The sequence below is a fragment of the Nerophis lumbriciformis genome, linkage group LG27, assembly GCF_033978685.3.
Source record: "Nerophis lumbriciformis linkage group LG27, RoL_Nlum_v2.1, whole genome shotgun sequence".
NCBI classification, from domain to species: domain Eukaryota; kingdom Metazoa; phylum Chordata; class Actinopteri; order Syngnathiformes; family Syngnathidae; genus Nerophis; species Nerophis lumbriciformis.
In genome coordinates this window covers 10,865,180-10,883,524 of record NC_084574.2, presented here as the reverse complement: position 1 = coordinate 10,883,524, position 18,345 = coordinate 10,865,180, and the positions used below count along the sequence as shown (strand labels likewise).

Genomic DNA, 18,345 nt, shown 5'->3' with positions numbered 1-18,345 from the left:
TGTGATTGGGAATGTGCAGTGGTGTGAGGGGAACATGCATGTTTTTGTTGTTGTTTGTGTATATTTGGGGGGACAGGTTAATACGTTTTTTGTTTTAACTCCGCCTGTGTTGTTTTTGTTGTTGTTGTGTGTATATTTGGGGGGACAGGTTAATACGTTTTTTGTTTTAACTCCGCCCGTGTTGTTTTTGCACTTATCCTGTTATTGTGTTGAAACGAGGACGTTTCTTTTTGTAGGAGGGGCGGTGTGTAATCTATTTTTATGGACTTGCCTCTTTGTGATGTTAAGTTCCTGTTATAAGCTGTTATACAGTATATGCCTTGAACTCTTATTTTGAAGGCGCTAAGAGCGGAAGTGGTGACACGTTGTAGTGCAGCGGAGGTTTTGAAAGAAAGGAAATAAAGTGGTAAAACTGCAGCCTCCGTGTTTGTTATTTTGTAGTTATATACAGTATAGGCGACATATATAAACCATCGGTTACATATTGTAACATTGTTTTATTCTGTTTTTCACATTTTACCAGTTTTTTGGGTTTATTTAAAAACAATTTTTTTAGATTAAAACAATTGTTTTAGACCAAAATATACACATGGTCCATTTCAGAAGTCGCTAAATCTAAAGCACAGTGTTAAACGGTTTACTTGTAAAAAAATAAATAATTAAATACTCGCGTTTATCGTCAATTTAAAGTAGTTATTGCTGAATGTGCTTCGTAATGAGGCTCAAACTTTCCAAAGTACTTCCTGTGCTCGGGTACTTCCGGCTACATACTGGAGCCCCGCCTCCAATCCCTGATGGGATTGGTGGCGTTTATGTCACGGACCAATCAGAGAAGAGGATCTAAACAATGCTTTCCCCCCCGCCCCTTCTGAGAGGATAGTTTGGTTGTGCCGCACGTTCTCCAGCAGATGGCGACGTTATTTAACAATTACCAGTAAACAATTACCTTAGTAAACTAAGATTTTATTTATCTGTTGTGGTGGAATATGTGCAATATATACAGGAAAAACTAAACTTAGGTATAAATATTTTTTTTATTAGTAAATAAAGTACTACGGAAAGTAGTCAAATTCATTTAGCATGCAGTTTATAGGTCATTGGGGTCAACAAGTTTGCCATTGAGGAATAGAATAGAACACTTTTGTTTTCATTGTACAACAACAAAAGTGTGCATGTCTAATATAAAAACAAATTAAGTAAAAAAAAAACAAACACACAATTTACAATCTAAATGAGATAGGCACCTGTTAAGGTGTTTAAAATAAACTAAAATGAGAAAGATATTTCAAGTATCATAGTGAGTTACAATATAAGTCTGTGATTGCACATATCATTTTTAATTGCACATAGGACTATTATGAAAAATAAAAAGCCACAAACCACAAAATATGTCTATTTGTTTATTTTGTAAAATGGCTAAAATTAATAAAATATATAAAAACATTTAAAGTCAAATGTGTTTCTATTCATTTTTAGTAGCAACATGTCAGCGTTTTCTCTTTACATTGTAACATTGTTTTATTCTGATTTTCACATTTGACCCCCCTTTTTTAGACTATGTATAGGAAAACAGGAAAAAAGTAAACGTGGGTATAAAAAAAAATAAAAATTAATAAATAGTATTAACTAAAGTACTACAGAAAGTAGTCAAATTAATTTAGTAAGCATGCAGTTTATAGATCATTGGGGTCAACAAGTTTGCCATTGAGGAATAGAATAGAACACTGTTGTTGTCATTGTACAACAACAACATTGCCAAGGCTATGTCAGTGTGCATGTCTATTATGAAAACAAATGAAGTAAAACAAAAAAACACACAATCTACAATCTAAATGAGATAGGCACCTCTCAAGGTGTTTGCAAATAAACTAAAATGAGAAAGATATTTCAAGTATCATAGTGAGTTACAATATAAGTATGTGATTGCACATATAATGTTTAATTGCACATAGGACTATTATGAATAAAAAAAGCCACAAAATATGTTTGTATTGGCGTATTTATTTTGTACAATGGCTAAAATAAACAAACTATATAAAAATACTTCAAATTCATTTTTAGTAGCAACATGTCAGCTTTTTCTCTTTACATTGTAACATTGTTTTATTCTGTTTTTCACATATGACTAGTTTTTTTGCTTTATTTTAATTTTATAATAGACCCGCGAGCCCCCCCCCCTTTTTTTTTTAGACTAAAACAGTTTTTTTTAGACTAAAATGAATACATTCCTAGTGAATAAAACATGGTTAATGTCGTCTGATGTTAACAAACCTGTAGGTGCACTTTAGCCTAAAAGAAATATACATTTGCTTTTTTAATGAGTCCTCCCTAGACCATCGCTAAAATCAAATTGCAACGCGTGAGTGTAATACCAATGCAAAATATTATAACTATTTGATATACCAGCTTCAATATCAGATATTATTTGCATTATCAACACACATTTCCTGAAAGATAACAATGAAAATGGAAATAATCCATTCCAGGGTCAAACTCTCCATTGTAAAACCTTCCCAGGTTATGTTTTAAGTAACAAAAAGTCGCAAAAGTTGGGGTACAAGTCAAACATTACACTGCAAAAACTGAAATATCTCAAATAAGGGTGACATTTGCTTATTTTCTGTCTGATAAAATAATTCTTCTCACTAAGCAGATTTTATGTTAGAGTGTTTTACTTGTTTTAAGGGTTTTGGTCCTAAATGATCTCAGTAAGATATTACAGCTAGTTGCTGAGATTTTATGAGCTATGTTGAGTTAAACATGCTTGAAACTAGAATATCAACTGTTGCAAAGCTGTGTCATCAACACTCACAAGTATAAAACTACTTTTTTAAAGTAATAATTTCTTACTTCAAGCATGAAAAAAAAAATCATGATGCCTAGCGCATATCATTATGTCAAGATAATGGCACTAGCATTTGCTTAATTTAAGAATATTTTTCAACATATTGAGCAAAAAGGTCTTTTTTTTTCTACCAAGAAAAGTGCACTTGTTATTAGTGAGAATATACTTATTTTAAGGTATTTTTGGGTTCATTCAGGTTAGCTAATTTGACTTGTTTTGGAAATTCTTGACAAGCCAAATGTTCTTGTTCTATTGGCAGATAATTTTGCTTAGTTCAAATAAAATACCCCTAATTTTTGTATTATTTTGTGTTGTTTTTGAACACTGAGTTTTTGCAGTGTATTTATTACAACTGTAAACAAATGAAAACCTCTCATTGTTTACCTTACTGCATAAGGCTTTTTATCATTACTCACTGTTCAAGTGTAAAAATAAGTCCCAATAACCATGAAGAAAAAAACTTTTTGCACCCCCCCACTCTCCGTCGTGACTATAAATAGTATGTTTTGTCTGTAAAATTGTTATAAGTACACCTCTGCATAACATTGTATCCTTATCAACATTAATTAAAAAAAAATATATATATATATATACATACATATAAATATAGATGATGTTAAAACAAACAATAACTTTATTAATGTGTTTTTTATTTATAATTTGTCTGAAATTTATATATATATATATATATGTATATATATATATATATATATATATATATATATATATATATATATATATATATATATATATATATATATAAAAAAAAAAAATTTAAACTGAATTTTCTTGACTGACTTAAACCATTTGATACTGAAAAATGAAATTAAATAAACTCCAAAAATGTTAATTGATCAGCAATATTAACTCAGGAGCACAATATATAAAACACTTTAACCTGCAAAACAAAAATGGAAAAAACAATTTGTGCTGTTTTTTTTCGGGGGGTATGAATAATTGGACCTACAGTGTTGTTGGCGGCGTCAGCCAGAACTTTCCTCCCCGTTTGCACCGCGTCTCCAGTGGCCCACAGTCACAGAAATCACCGCTTGTTTCAGGACAGATTGTTCATTAATTTTAAATCCCTCCTTTTGGCTTTTATGAATAAGACATGGTCTTTGCCACCAGTCATGCAAGGGAGCCAGCGCCACGGTGGATCGCTCGCGGGGCGCGTCGTGCACGGCCAAAGTCGTAAGGGATGGGGTGGGTAGACATATGTTGTGTTTAATCACACCCGAAAGGAATTGTCGCTTTAAAGGACGTTGTGTCCATTCCTTTGGACACCGAGAAATGGGATAAAGTTTGCATTTATGTCCATTTGATTTTTTTGTGCCGTTTTATTGCTAAAGTTAAACAAAATTCAAATTGTGACATGTATACAGTAGTTATGAAACAGTAACATGTATAAAAGTTGTCATTACAGAAAAAAAATTACAGTATATGCTAACAGTTAGCATGCATTAACTACCAAGTTACAGGACTCTGAGGTGCACACTTGTGAAATTAGCTAAAAAAAAAAAGTTAGCACGTGTTAAGTACCAAGGCATACGTGGTCAAAATAGGCTAAAAGAAGTTAACATGTTTATTTTGGCATGCTAACAGTTAGCACAGGGTTGCTCACACTTTTTCTGCAGGCGAGCTACTTTTCAATTGATCAAGTCATGGGGATCTACCTCATTCATATATATAATTTATATTTACTTATTTATGAAATATATGTTTTTGTTAACAAGTTAAAGGTGTTTAATGATAATGCAAGCATGTTTAACACATATAGTTAATATTGTTAACAAGTTAAAGGTGTTTAATAATAATACAAGCATGTTTAACACAGTTAATATTGTTAATAAATTAAAGGTGTTTAATGATAATACAAGAATGTTTAATACATATAGTTAATATTGTTAACAACTTAAAGGTGTTTAAAGATAATACAAGCATGTTTAACACATAGTTAATATTGTTAACAAGTTAAAGGTGTTTAAAGATAATACAAGCATGTTTAACACATATAGTTAATATTGTTAACAAGTTAAAGGTGTTTAAAGATAATACAAGCATGTTTAACACATATAGTTAATATTGTTAACAAGTTAAAGGTGTTTAATAATAATACAAGCATGTTTAACACAGTTAATATTGTTAATAAATTAAAGGTGTTTAATGATAATACAAGAATGTTTAATACATATAGTTAATATTGTTAACAACTTAAAGGTGTTTAAAGATAATACAAGCATGTTTAACACATAGTTAATATTGTTAACAAGTTAAAGGTGTTTAAAGATAATACAAGCATGTTTAACACATATAGTTAATATTGTTAACAAGTTAAAGGTGTTTAAAGATAATACAAGCATGTTTAACACATATAGTTAATATTGTTGATAAGTTAAAGGTGTTAAAAGATAATATAAGCATGTTTAACACATATAGATTCCTTTCTTTCATGAAGACAAGAATATAAGTTGGTGTATTACCTGATTCTGATGACTTTCATTGATTGGACAGTAGTGATGATAACGTCCGCATTTTCGAATGGAGGAGAAAAAAAGTCCTCCTTTCTGTCCAATACCACATGAAAGTGGTTGGTTTTTGGCATCTTATTTGTCCAGCTTCCGTACTCCTTTGTATACACTTTACAAGAAATACATTGTCGGCAAACTCCGTAGCTTGCTAGCCTGTGCACGCCAGCTTTCTGAGACTCTTATTTTGTTAGCGCAACTGTGCAACTGTGCAGTCGGTCTTTGGAGTTTTGACGACCGGTACGGCCCCAGAGTCTGTTGAAATAAAGTGTTTCTTGTCTTCCAGTCGGTAATTTTAATGAGCTGGCAGCAGCCAGCGTCATCTCAGAAGACCCTCGGGTGCCGTGAATGTCAATCAAGTGACAAAAGTGACGTCATAGTGAAGATTTATGATCGCTCATTTTTAGGACTATTTTTTTAATGCCTGGCTGGTGATCGACTGACACACCCTCCGAGATCGACCGGTAGCTCGCGATCGATGTAATGAGCACCCCTGAGTTAGCATATGTAACCTACCAAGTTGTATGACTTTAAGGCAGTGGTTCTTAACCTGAGTTCGATGGAACCCTAGGGGTTCGGTGAGTCAGGCTCAGGGGTTCGGCAGGGGTCGAGACACACCCGACTCATCGTGTAAATACAAACTTCTCCCTATCGGCGTATTACGGATACGGCAACAGCAGAAGTCACACTGATTGGCAGGTGTGTAATTTGTCGTGAGTTTATGCACTGTGTTGGTTTTGTTCTTTGAACAAGGTGATGTTCATGCACGGTTCATTTTGTGCACCAGTAAAAAAACATTGGTAACACTTTAGTATGGGGAACATATTCACCATTAATTAGTTGCTTATTAACATGCACATTAGTAACATATTGGCTCTTAACTAGTCATTATTAAAGGGGAACATTATCACAATTTCAGAAGGGTTAAAACCATTAAAAATCAGTTCCCAGTGGCGTATTTTATTTTTCGAAGTTTTTTTCAAAATTTTACCCATCACGCAATATCCCTAAAAAAAAGCTTCAAAGTGCCTGATTTTAACCATCGTTATATAAACCCGTCCATTTCTTGCTTGAAATAAGAAATGATTACTTTAAAAAAGTAGTTTTATACTTGTGAGTGTTGATGACACAGCTTTGCAACAGTTGATATTCTAGTTTCAAGCATGTTTTACTCAATATAGCTCATCAAATCTCAGCAACAAGCTGTAATATCTAACTGAGATCATTTAGGAGCAAAACACTTAAAACAAGTAAAACACTCTAACAAAAAATCTTAGGTATGGCCGCGCAAGTCCCGGGATGCCCAAAATGTCCATACCACACCCAGCCGAGTCCCACGGGGAGGGTGGGGGATAAATGTTGGAAAAGTCGGCAAAAGTCCCAAAAATGTTCAAAATACCTACCCAGGTTCGAGTCCCACAAGTTCCGCCGCCAGCCGGGATGCCCAAAATGTCCAAAACGCGCCCAGCAAAGTCCCATGGGAAGGCGGGGAGAAAAGTGAGAAAAGTCGGTAAAATGTTAAAAAATCACACCCGGGTTCGAGTCCACATGGCACTCCATGTGGGACTCGAACCTGGGTAGGTATTTAGAACATTTTTGGGACTCCTCCCCGTGGGACTCGGCTGGGTGTGTTATGGACATTTTGGGCATCCCGGGACTTGCGCGGCCGGGGCCGGGACTTGTGGGACTCGAACCTGGGTAGGTATTTTGAACATTTTTGTGGACTTTTGACGACTTTTCTCACTTTTCTCTCCCCACTTCCCGTGGGACTTTGCTGGGCGCGTTTTGGACATTTTTTGCATCCTGGGATTTGTGCTGCGGGATTTAGGGGACTGGAACCCGGGGAGGTATTCTCGACAAAATTGGGACTTTTGACCATTTTGGCCGCCTTTTCCCCTCGTCTTCCCCGCCTTCCTGTGCACCATTGCTCGGTGTGTTTTGGACATTTGGACAAAAATAGTTTCAAGCATGTTTTACTCAATATAGGTCATCAAATCTCAGCAACAAGCTGTAATATCTTGCTGAGATCATTTAGGACCAAAACCCTTAAAACAAGTAAAACACTAACATAAAATCTGCTTAGTGAGAAGAATTATCTTATCAGACAGAAAATAAGCAAATATCACTCTTATTTGAGATATTTAATCTTACTTAGATTGCAGTTTTTGCAGTGTAGTGACTCAAAGCTCTTTTACATAGTGAAGGTTTCTCATTGTCCCATTGGGTTGAGTTTTTCCTTGCCCTGACGTGGGATCTGAGCCGAGGATGTCGTTGTGGCTTGTGCAGCCCTTTGAGACACTTGTGATTTAGGCTATATAAGTGAACATTGATTGATTGATTGATTGAAACCCAATATCTAAGTTACATTTAAATCAGTGCGGGTGCACTGCAACAATTGAAATCTAAGTAAGATTAAATATGTCAAATAAGGGTGATATTTGCTTATTTTCTGTCTGATAAGATAATTCTTCTCACTAAGCAGATTTTATGTTAGAGTGTTTTACTTGTTTTAAGGGTTTTGGTCCTAAATGATCTCAGTAAGATATTACAGCTTGTTGCTGAGATTTGATGAGCTATATTGAGTAAAACATGCTTGAAACTAGAATATCAACTGTTGCAAAGCTGTGTCATCAACACTCACAAGTATAAAACTACTTTTTTAAAGTAAAATAATTTCTTATTTCAAGCATGTAAAAAAAAAAATGAAATCATGACTTTGACACAATTGTGTCTCATAATTAAAACAGATGACAGCCAAATGGACTTTGCTGTTTTATTTTCAATGAAACAATAGAACATACGTACTCATATAGTAGTACAGTTATTAGTGAGAATATACTTATTTTAAGGTATTTTTGGGTTCATTGAGGTTAGCCCATTTTACTTGTTTTGGAAAGTCTTGACAAGCTTGTTCTATTGGCAGATAATTTTGCTTAGTTCAAATAAAATACCCCTAATTTTTGTATTATTTTTTTTCTTGTTTTTGAACACTAACTTTGTGTAGTGTGGCTCTGGGAGCAGGCGGGTAAAGTGTCTTGCCCAAGGACACAACGGCAGAGACTAGGATGGTGGAAGCGGGGATCGAACCTGAACTGGCACGGCCACTCTACCAACCGAGCTGTACCGCCCCAAAAAAACATGTCTAAAAACATGTCTCAACTTTCGATATTATTGCACTTAAATACACTGCAAAAACTGAAATCTAAGTAAGATTAAATATCTCAAATTAGGGTGATATTTGCTTATTTTCTGTCTGATAAGATCATTCTTCTCACTAAGCCATACTTGCCAACACTCCCGAATTTTCCGGGAGACTCCCGAAATTCAGCGCCTCTCCCGAAAACCTCCCGGGACAAATATTCTCCCGAAAATCTCCCGATTTTCAGCCAGAGCTGGAGGCCACGCCCCCTCCAGCTCCATGCGGACCTGAGTGAGGACAGCCTTTTTTTATGACGGGAGGACAACAGGGTGACAAGAACTAAATCATCCAGACTAGAGATAAATTGTATTATTTTGTTTATCTTACCTAAAAATAAATATATTTATTAATTAAAAAAAAATAAAAAAATAAAAATTTTTACTATATTTTGCTAAAATTAATTGTATTTTTCTTTGTATTTTTTTCCTGACTCCTTATTACATCCAGCCTTAGAATTATACATTAAAATAAACATATTTGAAATAATTGATTTTGAATTATCATAATAATTCATTTAAAATGACCATATTTAATTATTAAAATAATTGCTTGTTTATCAACAACTTTAGCATTTTATTCATTACATTTTGAAACTCTCAGAAGCCAAGTTATGTTATATTCCTTAAGATTTATTTATGCAAGTTTGAAGTATCAATTATCTAAACACAGTTTTGTTTGCATAATTTCAGGATATATATATATATATATATATATATATATGTATATGTATATGTGTATATATATATATATATATATATATATATATATATATATATGTATATGTATATATAATATATATATATGTATATGTATATATATGTATATGTATATATATATATATATATATATATATGTGTGTGTATGAAATACTTGACTTGGTGAATTCTAGCTGTCAATATACTCCTCCTGTCTTAACCACGCCCCCACCCCCCACTTCCCGAAATTGGAGGTCTCAAGGTTGGCAAGTATGCACTAAGCAGATTTTATGTTAGGGTTAGAGGGTTAGGGTTAGTGTTTTAAGGCAGTGGTTCTTAACCTTGTTGGAGGTACCGAACCCCACCAGTTTCATATGCGCATTCACCGAACCCTTCTTTAGTGAAAAATATAATGTTTATTTTTTTCAAATTCAAGAAAAAATTATGTTTTTTTTACTGGTGCACAAAATGAACCGTGCATGAACATCACCTTGTTCAAAGAACAAAACCAACACAGTGCATGAACTCACAACAAATTACACACATTAACATGAATTGATTAACGTGGACTTAAACAAGTTGAAAAACTTATTGGGGTGTTACCATTTAGTGGTCAATTGTACGGAGTATGTACTGTACTGTGTAAACTGTACTGTTTCATATAATGTATTCTCTTCCTTTGAAGTCTGCTAGTAAAAGTTTCAATCGATCAATCAAACAACCTGCAAATCAGATGGAAAATTAGAGGGAACGTTGTATGGGGTCATCCATAATACGCTGATAGGGAGAAGTTTTTATTTACACGATAAGTCGGATGTGTCTTTACCTCTGAACCCCTGAGGCCGACTCACCAAACCCCTAGGGTTCGATCGAACCCAGGTTAAGAACCACTGTTTTAAGGGTTTTGGTCCTAAATGATCTCAGTAAGATATTACAGCTTGTTGCTGAGATTTGATGAGCTATATTGAGTAAAACATGCTTGAAACTAGAATATCAACTGTTGCAAAGCTGTGTCATCAACACTCACAAGTATAAAACTACTTTTTTAAAGTAATCATTTCTTACTTCAAGCATGAAAAAAAAATCCTGATGCCGAGCGCATATCATTATGTCAAGATAATGGCACTAGCATTTACTTAATTTAAGAATATTTTTCAACATATTGAGCAAATAGGTCAAATTTTTTTTTTCTACCAAGAAAAGTGCACTGATTAGTGAGAATATACTTATTTTAAGGTATTTTTCGGTTCATTGAGATTAGCTAATTTTACTTGTTTTGGAAAGTCTTGACAAGCCAAATGTTCTTGTTCTATTGGCAGATAATTTTGCTTAGTTCAAATAAAATACCCCTCATTTTTGTATTTTTTTTTCTTATTTTTGAACACTGACTTTTTGCAGTGTATGGAGTTGTGCGTGTCAAAGTCTCACGGTCAAGCAGGCAAACGAGCGTCCCACATCCTCTATGGATGGAGACCAGGAAGCCTGGGGGGGGCTGGGGGGCTGGCTGGGACCACAGGGCTCAGCGGGTCACAGTGCGCCGCCAAATCATTCCCAGACGCCCTTTTCTCACAGATGCCGAAGGGAAGCACATGTGTCCTCGTCCTCCTCGTCCTCCGCCTCCGACTTCCCCAAGGAGCCCGCTTTAGCAACACGGGGGGAAACCATAAACTTGCACAGGACGTCTATATTTATTTTGACAAGATGCAGCCGTGACAACAATCTGCAGGATGATTCTGTACATTTGTTGCCACTCTTCCTGTGTGCAAAACACTCCAACTGAACTCGTAAAAAGGTGTTTACACTCAAACAAACAGGTTATACTCTATAGTACAGTTTGTCTTTTTGGAGGGGATACATGCCAAAGAAACAAGACGTAGCTTAGCACTGTTTGGTTGGAATTGGGGGTTAAATCACCAAAAATGATTCCCGGGCGCGGCCACCGCTGCTGCTCACTGCTCCCCTCACCGCCCGGGGGGTGATCAAGGATGATGGGTTAAATGCAGGGGATAATCTCATCACACCTAGTGTGTGTCTGACTATCATTGGTACTTTATTGGGAGTGTCAAAAACAAAAGGATTTTCGAATGATTCACGATTCTTAACCAAATAAAAAATATAAAAAAATTGTTAAATTATATATTACAGTACAGGCCAAAAGTTTTCAATGCGTTTTCTTTATTTTCATGACTATTTTACATTGTAGATTGTCACATCAAAACTATGAATGAACACATGTGGGGTTATGTACTTAACAAAAAAAGGTGAAATAGCTAATATGTTTCATATTCTAGTTTCTTCAAAATAGCCACCCTTTGCTCTGATTACTGCTTTGCCCACTCTTGGCATTCTCCGGATGAGCTTCAAGCACACCTGTGAAGTGAAAACCCTTTCAGGTGACTACCTCTTGAAGCTCATGGAGAGAATGCCAAGAGTGTGCAAATGCATAATGTGACAATCTATAATGTAAATAGTCATGAAAATTAAGAAAATACATTGTAAGTAGGTACCCATAAAGAAGATACTTCTCCTGTTGCCTTATGTTTGGGTACAATTTATTTATTTACTTTTAAAACAGATGTCTTTTAAGTCATATACAATTTATCAAAGCTGTTTATTTTATGTAGGAATGTAGATAATCATAAAGCTAGCACCCAATGTTATTTATAAAAATAAACAAAAACATTTTTTTTTTATTTCGAATCGAGAATCGTTTCGAATCGATTCTGAGTTGAATCGATACCCCCAAAAATCGAATTGAATCGTGCTTCACCCAAAGATTCACAGCCCTTATTTCATATTGTAGAACATTTGAACCAAGCTGTCCAGTTATTACAGTAGGAAGGCGATTCACATTGCCCCATTCGTCGTGGTATACCTCACACGTGAAACGTGACAAATTAAGGGGGTGCACTATGTACTGCCATTTTGGCGGCTATAGTGGAGTGTTGAATATTTTAAAATGTGTTTTGTGGCAATCCCAACATTGACCACAGAATGGCGATCCCCGTCATTTTCAGCAGACGGAATTGCAAAATGATTAACCCCCCCTCTTCCTCTTACGTGAGATCCACCCACTACTATGTTAGCATGATGCTAACTTTTTGCTTCAAATTCACCAATCCACTTTTCTGTGTGCAAGAAACACGAGTACTTTCGGATAGCAAAATAATGCCATCGGTCACTGAACGGAATAATAATAATAATAATAATAATAATAAATGTATTCATGGCGTATTAATGTGAATTCTATTAAATCAACATTTTGGGACTTGACCCTCGGTTTTGTGAAAACTCTGATTTGCACCGACTGGGATAGGCTCCGGCACCTACCGTGAACCCGAAAGGGACAAGCGGTAGAAAATGGATGGATGGACAATATTTGAACATTCAAGGGAAAAATGTTCCTGCACAAAGATTGCAAATTTCCTGTTTCCCATCATTCCCTTTGACTGCCGCTTCTTTGCTTTTCCCCCGCAGTCACCACACCACCGTTTACTGGAATCATGGCGACTCACTGACGAGAATTCAGTTTTTTTTATCGGCATTCTTCCCCATCTTGCTGTCCTTTTGTTCACTTCCTTTCCAACACTTGGGTCTTGTTCCTATTATTAATGCGTATAATAAAGTAGGGGGGGGGCTAGCTAAGGCGGTTATAGCGGTTGCAAAGAGTCCTCTGATGCGCGCTCAGTCGCTGTCCTTCCTGAGGATGCGGTCAGTGGCCACGTTGTTGGGTTCGGGGCTCTTGCACTGGATGCTGGTGCCGTTCAGGGGCCCGATGCTGCTCAGCTGGCTGTCCGAGTAGCACCAGCAACACAAGCACGACTGTGGAGACAACACGGGTTAGCTTTTCTCTGCGTGCTGTTGTCGGCATGTTTTTATCTCCGCGCTGTAGACACGTCCCTGCTGTTTAGGACCTCAGAGTGGATTCATAAATCATCTCACTGTGCATGCCTCTCATGGAACGTCATGGCTGTGGAACCGAGAAAGCCAACAGTGCACATTAGCCTCTTAGCTGTTGTGTGCACATCTGGATGGGCGTAACATGGTCGTAAATTTTCGAGACAAGCGTAAAGTTGCGTCACATTTTTTGCATGGATTTTGTTGTTAGTTTAGTATGGAAGTTAATTTGCAGAAGCCTTTTTTTGCATTTGAAAATTTGTAAACAAAATTTTTGTACATCAAATAATGCAGACAATTTCATTGGATAAAAATGTTTGAGGTACATTTGTGTGTTTTGAAACTCAGTGTGTTTAAATACTGTTTCAAGTTTCAGTGCAAAAAAAATTCAGTGCTAAAAAAAAATTCTGTGCAAAAAAATATTTGGTGCAGAAAAATTCCTTGTGGAAAAAAAAATACTTGCAGAAAAAATTGGTGCAGAAATATTAGTTTGTTTAAATACCATGTTTCAAAATTCAGTGGAAAAAGTTTCAGTACAAAAAAAATTTTGTGCAAAAAAAGATTCAGTGCTAAAAAAAATGTGTAAATAAAATCAGTGCAAAAGAATATTTGGTGCAGAAAAATTCATTGTGAAAAAAATTACGTGCAGAAAAAAATTTGTGCAGAAATATTAGTTTGTTTAAATGCAGTGTTTCAAAATTCAGTGTAACAAATTTAAGTGCAAAAAAAATTCAGTGCTAAAAAAATTCTGTGTAAATAAATTCAGTGCAAAAAAATATTTGGTGCAGAAAAATTCATTGTGGAAAAAAAATTAAGTGCAGAAAAAAATTGGTGCAGAAATATTAGTTTGTTTAAATTCAGTGTTTCAAAATTCAATGGAAAAAAATTCAGTGCAAAAAAAAATGGTGTAAAAAAATTCAGTGCAAAAAAAATTCAGTGCAGAAAAGTTAATTGTGAAAAAAAATTACGTGCAGAAAAAATTGGTGCAGACATATTTGTTTGTTTAAGTAGTGTTTCAAAATTCAGTGCAAAAAAAATTGTGTAAAAAAAAAATTCAGTGCAAAAACATATTTGGTGCAGAAATATTCATTGTGGGGAAAAAAATTATGTGCAGAAAAAATTGGTGCAGAAATAGTTTGTTTAAATACAGTGTTTCAAAATTCAGTGGAAAAAATTTCAGTGCAAAAAAAATTTTGTGTAGAAAAAATCCAGTGCAAAAAAATATTTTTGGTGCAGAAAAAGGAATTGTGTAAAAAAAAAATTACATGCACAAAACATGGCGCAGAAATATTAGTTGGTTTAAATACAGTGTTTCAAAATTCAGTGGAAAAAATTTCAATGCAAAAAAAATTGTAAAAAAAGTTTGTGCAAAAAAATATTTGGTGCAGAAAAATTCATTGTGAAAAACAATTACGAGCAGAAAAAATTGGTGCAGAAATATTAGTTTGTCTAAATACAGTTTCAAAATTCAGTGGAAAAAATTTCAGTGCAAAAAAAATTGTGTGTAAAAAAATTCAGTGCAGAAATATTCCTTGTTCCAAATTTCAAGACCCACTTCTGGTAAATTAAGACCGGAGCACCTCATCGGCTGGTTCTGAAACAGGATTGATGGCTTCAGTCTTCGTTTAGTGAAAGTGAGTCTTGAGTTTTGAAGCAACACATATTTTTATACACTACATTCTTTTACACAAAAATGTTATACAAATATTTTTTCACACTGATTTTATTTTTTTAAACACTGTATTTTAACAAACTGAATTTTTAAACACAAACATTCTGCTGACACATTTTTATTCAATGAAATTGTCAGCGTTATTTGATGGAGAAAAAAAATTCAGTTCACAAAATTCAAACGCAAAAAATTCAGTTACTTAATTTCAGTGTAAAAAAAGCTTTCATAATAAAGACACAAATGAACGACCATACATTTGCTTGTTAAAAAACTTTTCCTCAAACTAGAGAGACGCGACGTAACTGACGAGAAATGTAATTTCACAAGAATATATTTGTAGTTGTACAAGCAGAAATCAACGCACTACTGCTGTAAAACATTTTGACGTGTGCAATAAAAACATTTTTTTGCAAAATGCTATGATTTAAAATAATAGCAGCACATTAAAGTCGTAATTAAGACCAAGTTGCAATTTTACGTGAAAAATAAATTTACAAAAATAACGTCGCCATCAACGTAAAATAAGTCGTGATTTACGGGGAATTGTATTTGTCAAGAATAAAATTGTAATTGTACGAGCATGCATGTATACAGTACCTGCTACATTTTTAAGGGGGTTTTGTAATTCTGGTTAGAATTACCTCGTCCATCGTGAATTTTTTTTCATGAAAAATAAGTACTTTTTTGCAAAATACAAGGATTTAAAAGAATGGGTAAAATAATAGTATGGTCGTAATTAAGACACAGGTGCAATTTTACGTGAAAAAGTAATATACAAGAATAACGTCGTAATCTATGCAAAAATAAATTGTGATTTACGGGGAATTTTATTTTACGAGAATAAAGTTGTAATTGTTTGAGCATAAATGTGTATAGAAGTCTTGTTTCGTTTTTAAGGGGATTTTGGCATTCTCATTGAAATAATGTTGTCGATGGTGCAATTTTTCCCCCGAAAAAAAGTACTTTATTTGCAAAATACCATGATTTAAAATAATAGCGGCACATTTAAGTCGTAATTAAGACCAAGTTGCAATTTTACGTAAAAAATACATTCACAAAAATAATGTCATAATCTATGTAAAATAAATTACGATTTACGGGGAATTTTATTTTACAAGAATTAATTTATAATTGTAAGAGCATAAAAGTATATAGTACCTGTGTTACATTTTTAAGTTGTTTTTTTTGACATTCTCATTAAAATTACCTTGCCCATCATGCAATATATATATATTTTTTTAAAGGACTTTATTTGCAAAATACTGTGATTTTAAAAATTGGTAAAATAATAGTACAGCACTTAAGTCGTAACTACCAGAATAAAGTTGTAATTGTTCGAGCATGAATGTGTATAGAACTCTTGTTACGTTTTTAAGGGGATTTTGGCATTCTCGTTAAAATAACGTTGTCGATGGTGCAATTTTTTTCCCGAAAAAAGTACTTTATTTGCAAAATACTATGATTTAAAATAATCGCGGCACATTTAAGTCGTAATTAAGACCAAGTCGCAATTTTACGTGAAAATTAAATTCACAAAAATAACGTCATAATCTACGTAAAATAAGATTTACGGGGAATTTTACTTTTGAAGAACAAAGTTGTATTTGTAAAATTAGGACTTTTATGAAAAAATCTGAACATTCTGTAAATGTTATGGCCGCAGATTAGAAACAAAATGAATGAACATGAAGATTAGTCTTTAGTTTAGTGTACAGAGCTCTTGGACATAAAACATGTTGTTATTGTTGAAATGTCCTGTCATTGACCATCCGTTAGAGGAAGTTTACCTTAAAGCAGTTTTTGAACTTTTTGCTGACAAAGTAGAGGATGATGGGATTGATGCAGGAGTTGACGGTCGCCAGGTTGATGCTGAGGTAATCCAGCACCAAAAGGAAGCTGAAAATATAACCATGGTCGTCGGCGGCGTGTAGAAAATGTCAACGTTAGCCACTCCGCATCCTCGGACTCACTTGAGGAGATCGCAGCGCGTCTCGTCGTTCTGGGCGTAGACCGTCTTCTTCAGGATCCTGCTGAGGTGAAGTGGGAACCAGCACAGGGCGAATATGAGGACCAGGCAGAAGACCGCCTTGGCCACTTCCCTTCTCTACAGGAAAGAAACACAAATCATGATGTTAATTAACCTTTGACCTTTTTCTTCTTTGGTTACCCCGTTGGTGCATTTTTCCTTGTTCAGGTGTTAGTGCAGAATTCCAACTCAAGCAAGGACCAAACCAACACACCTAAGCAAACTAAGTTGAAGTACCGTATTTTTCGGACTATAAGTCGCAGTTTTTTTCATAGTATACTTAAACTCAGGAGCGACTTATGTGTGAAATTATTAACACATTACCGTAAAATATCAAATAATATTATTTAGCTCATTCACGTAAGAGACTAGACGTATAAGATTTCATGGGATTTAGCGATTAGGAGTGACAGATTGTTTGGTAAACGTATAGCATGTTCTACAAACCCCATTTCCATATGAGTTGGGAAATTGTGTTGGATGTAAAAATAAACGGAATACAATGATTTGCAAATCCTTTTCAACACATATTCAATTGAATGCACTACAAAAAGACAAGATATTTGATGTTCAAACTCATAAACTTTTTTTTTTTTTTTTTTGCAAATAATAATTAACTTAACTTGGCTGCAACACGTGCCAAAGTAGTTGGGAAAGAGCATGTTCACCACTGTGTTACATGGCCTTTCCTTTTAACAACATTCAGTAAACGTTTGGGAACTGAGGAGACACATTTTTTAAGCTTCTCAGGTGGAATTCTTTCCCATTCTTGCTTGATGTACAGCTTAAGTTGTTCAACAGTCCGGGGGTCTCCGTTGTGGTATTTTAGGCTTCACATTTTCAATGGGAGACAGGTCTGGACTACAGGCAGGCCAGTCTAGTACCCACACTCTTTTACTATGAAGCCACGTTGATGTAACACGTGGCTTGGCATTGTCTTGCTGAAATAAGCAGGGGCGTCCATGGTAACGTTGCTTGGATGGCAACATATGTTGCTCCAAAACCTGTATGTACCTTTCAGCATTAATGGCGCCTTCACAGATGTGTCTTGGGCACTAATACACCCCCATACCATCACAGATGCTGGCTTTTCAACTTTGCGCCTATAACAATCCGGATGGTTCTTTTCCTCTTTGGTCCGGAGGACACGACGTCCACAGTTTCCAAAAACAATTTGAAATGTGGACTCGTCAGACCACAGAACACTTTTCCACTTTGTATCAGTCCATCTTAGATGAGCTCAGGCCCAGCGAAGCCGACGGCGTATCTGGGTGTTGTTGATAAACGTTTTTTTCCTTGCACAGGAGAGTTTTAACTTGCACTTACAGATGTAGCGACCAACTGTAGTTACTGACAGTGGGTTTCTGAAGTGTTCCTGAGCCCATGTGGTGATATCCTTTACACACTGATGTCGCTTGTTGATGCAGTACAGCCTGAGGGATCGAAGGTCACGGGCTTAGCTGCTTACGTGCAGTGGTTTCTCCAG

The 18,345-nt window shown here is 35.1% G+C and overlaps 1 protein-coding gene across 1 annotated transcript in view; it reads right to left on the bottom strand.

Moving 5' to 3' along the window:
• Positions 1-12,059: 12,059 nt before the first annotated feature.
• ednraa (endothelin receptor type Aa) overlaps positions 12,060-18,345 on the bottom strand; it is a 46,151-nt gene continuing 39,865 nt past the window's right edge. The window contains exons 6-8 of the mRNA XM_061922888.2: positions 16,804-16,937; positions 16,621-16,729; positions 12,060-13,086 (exon numbers count right to left, since the gene is read on the bottom strand). Coding sequence (XP_061778872.1) covers positions 12,949-13,086; positions 16,621-16,729; positions 16,804-16,937 — 381 coding nt within the window. The 3' untranslated portion in view covers positions 12,060-12,948. The remainder of the gene's footprint in view (positions 13,087-16,620; positions 16,730-16,803; positions 16,938-18,345) is intronic.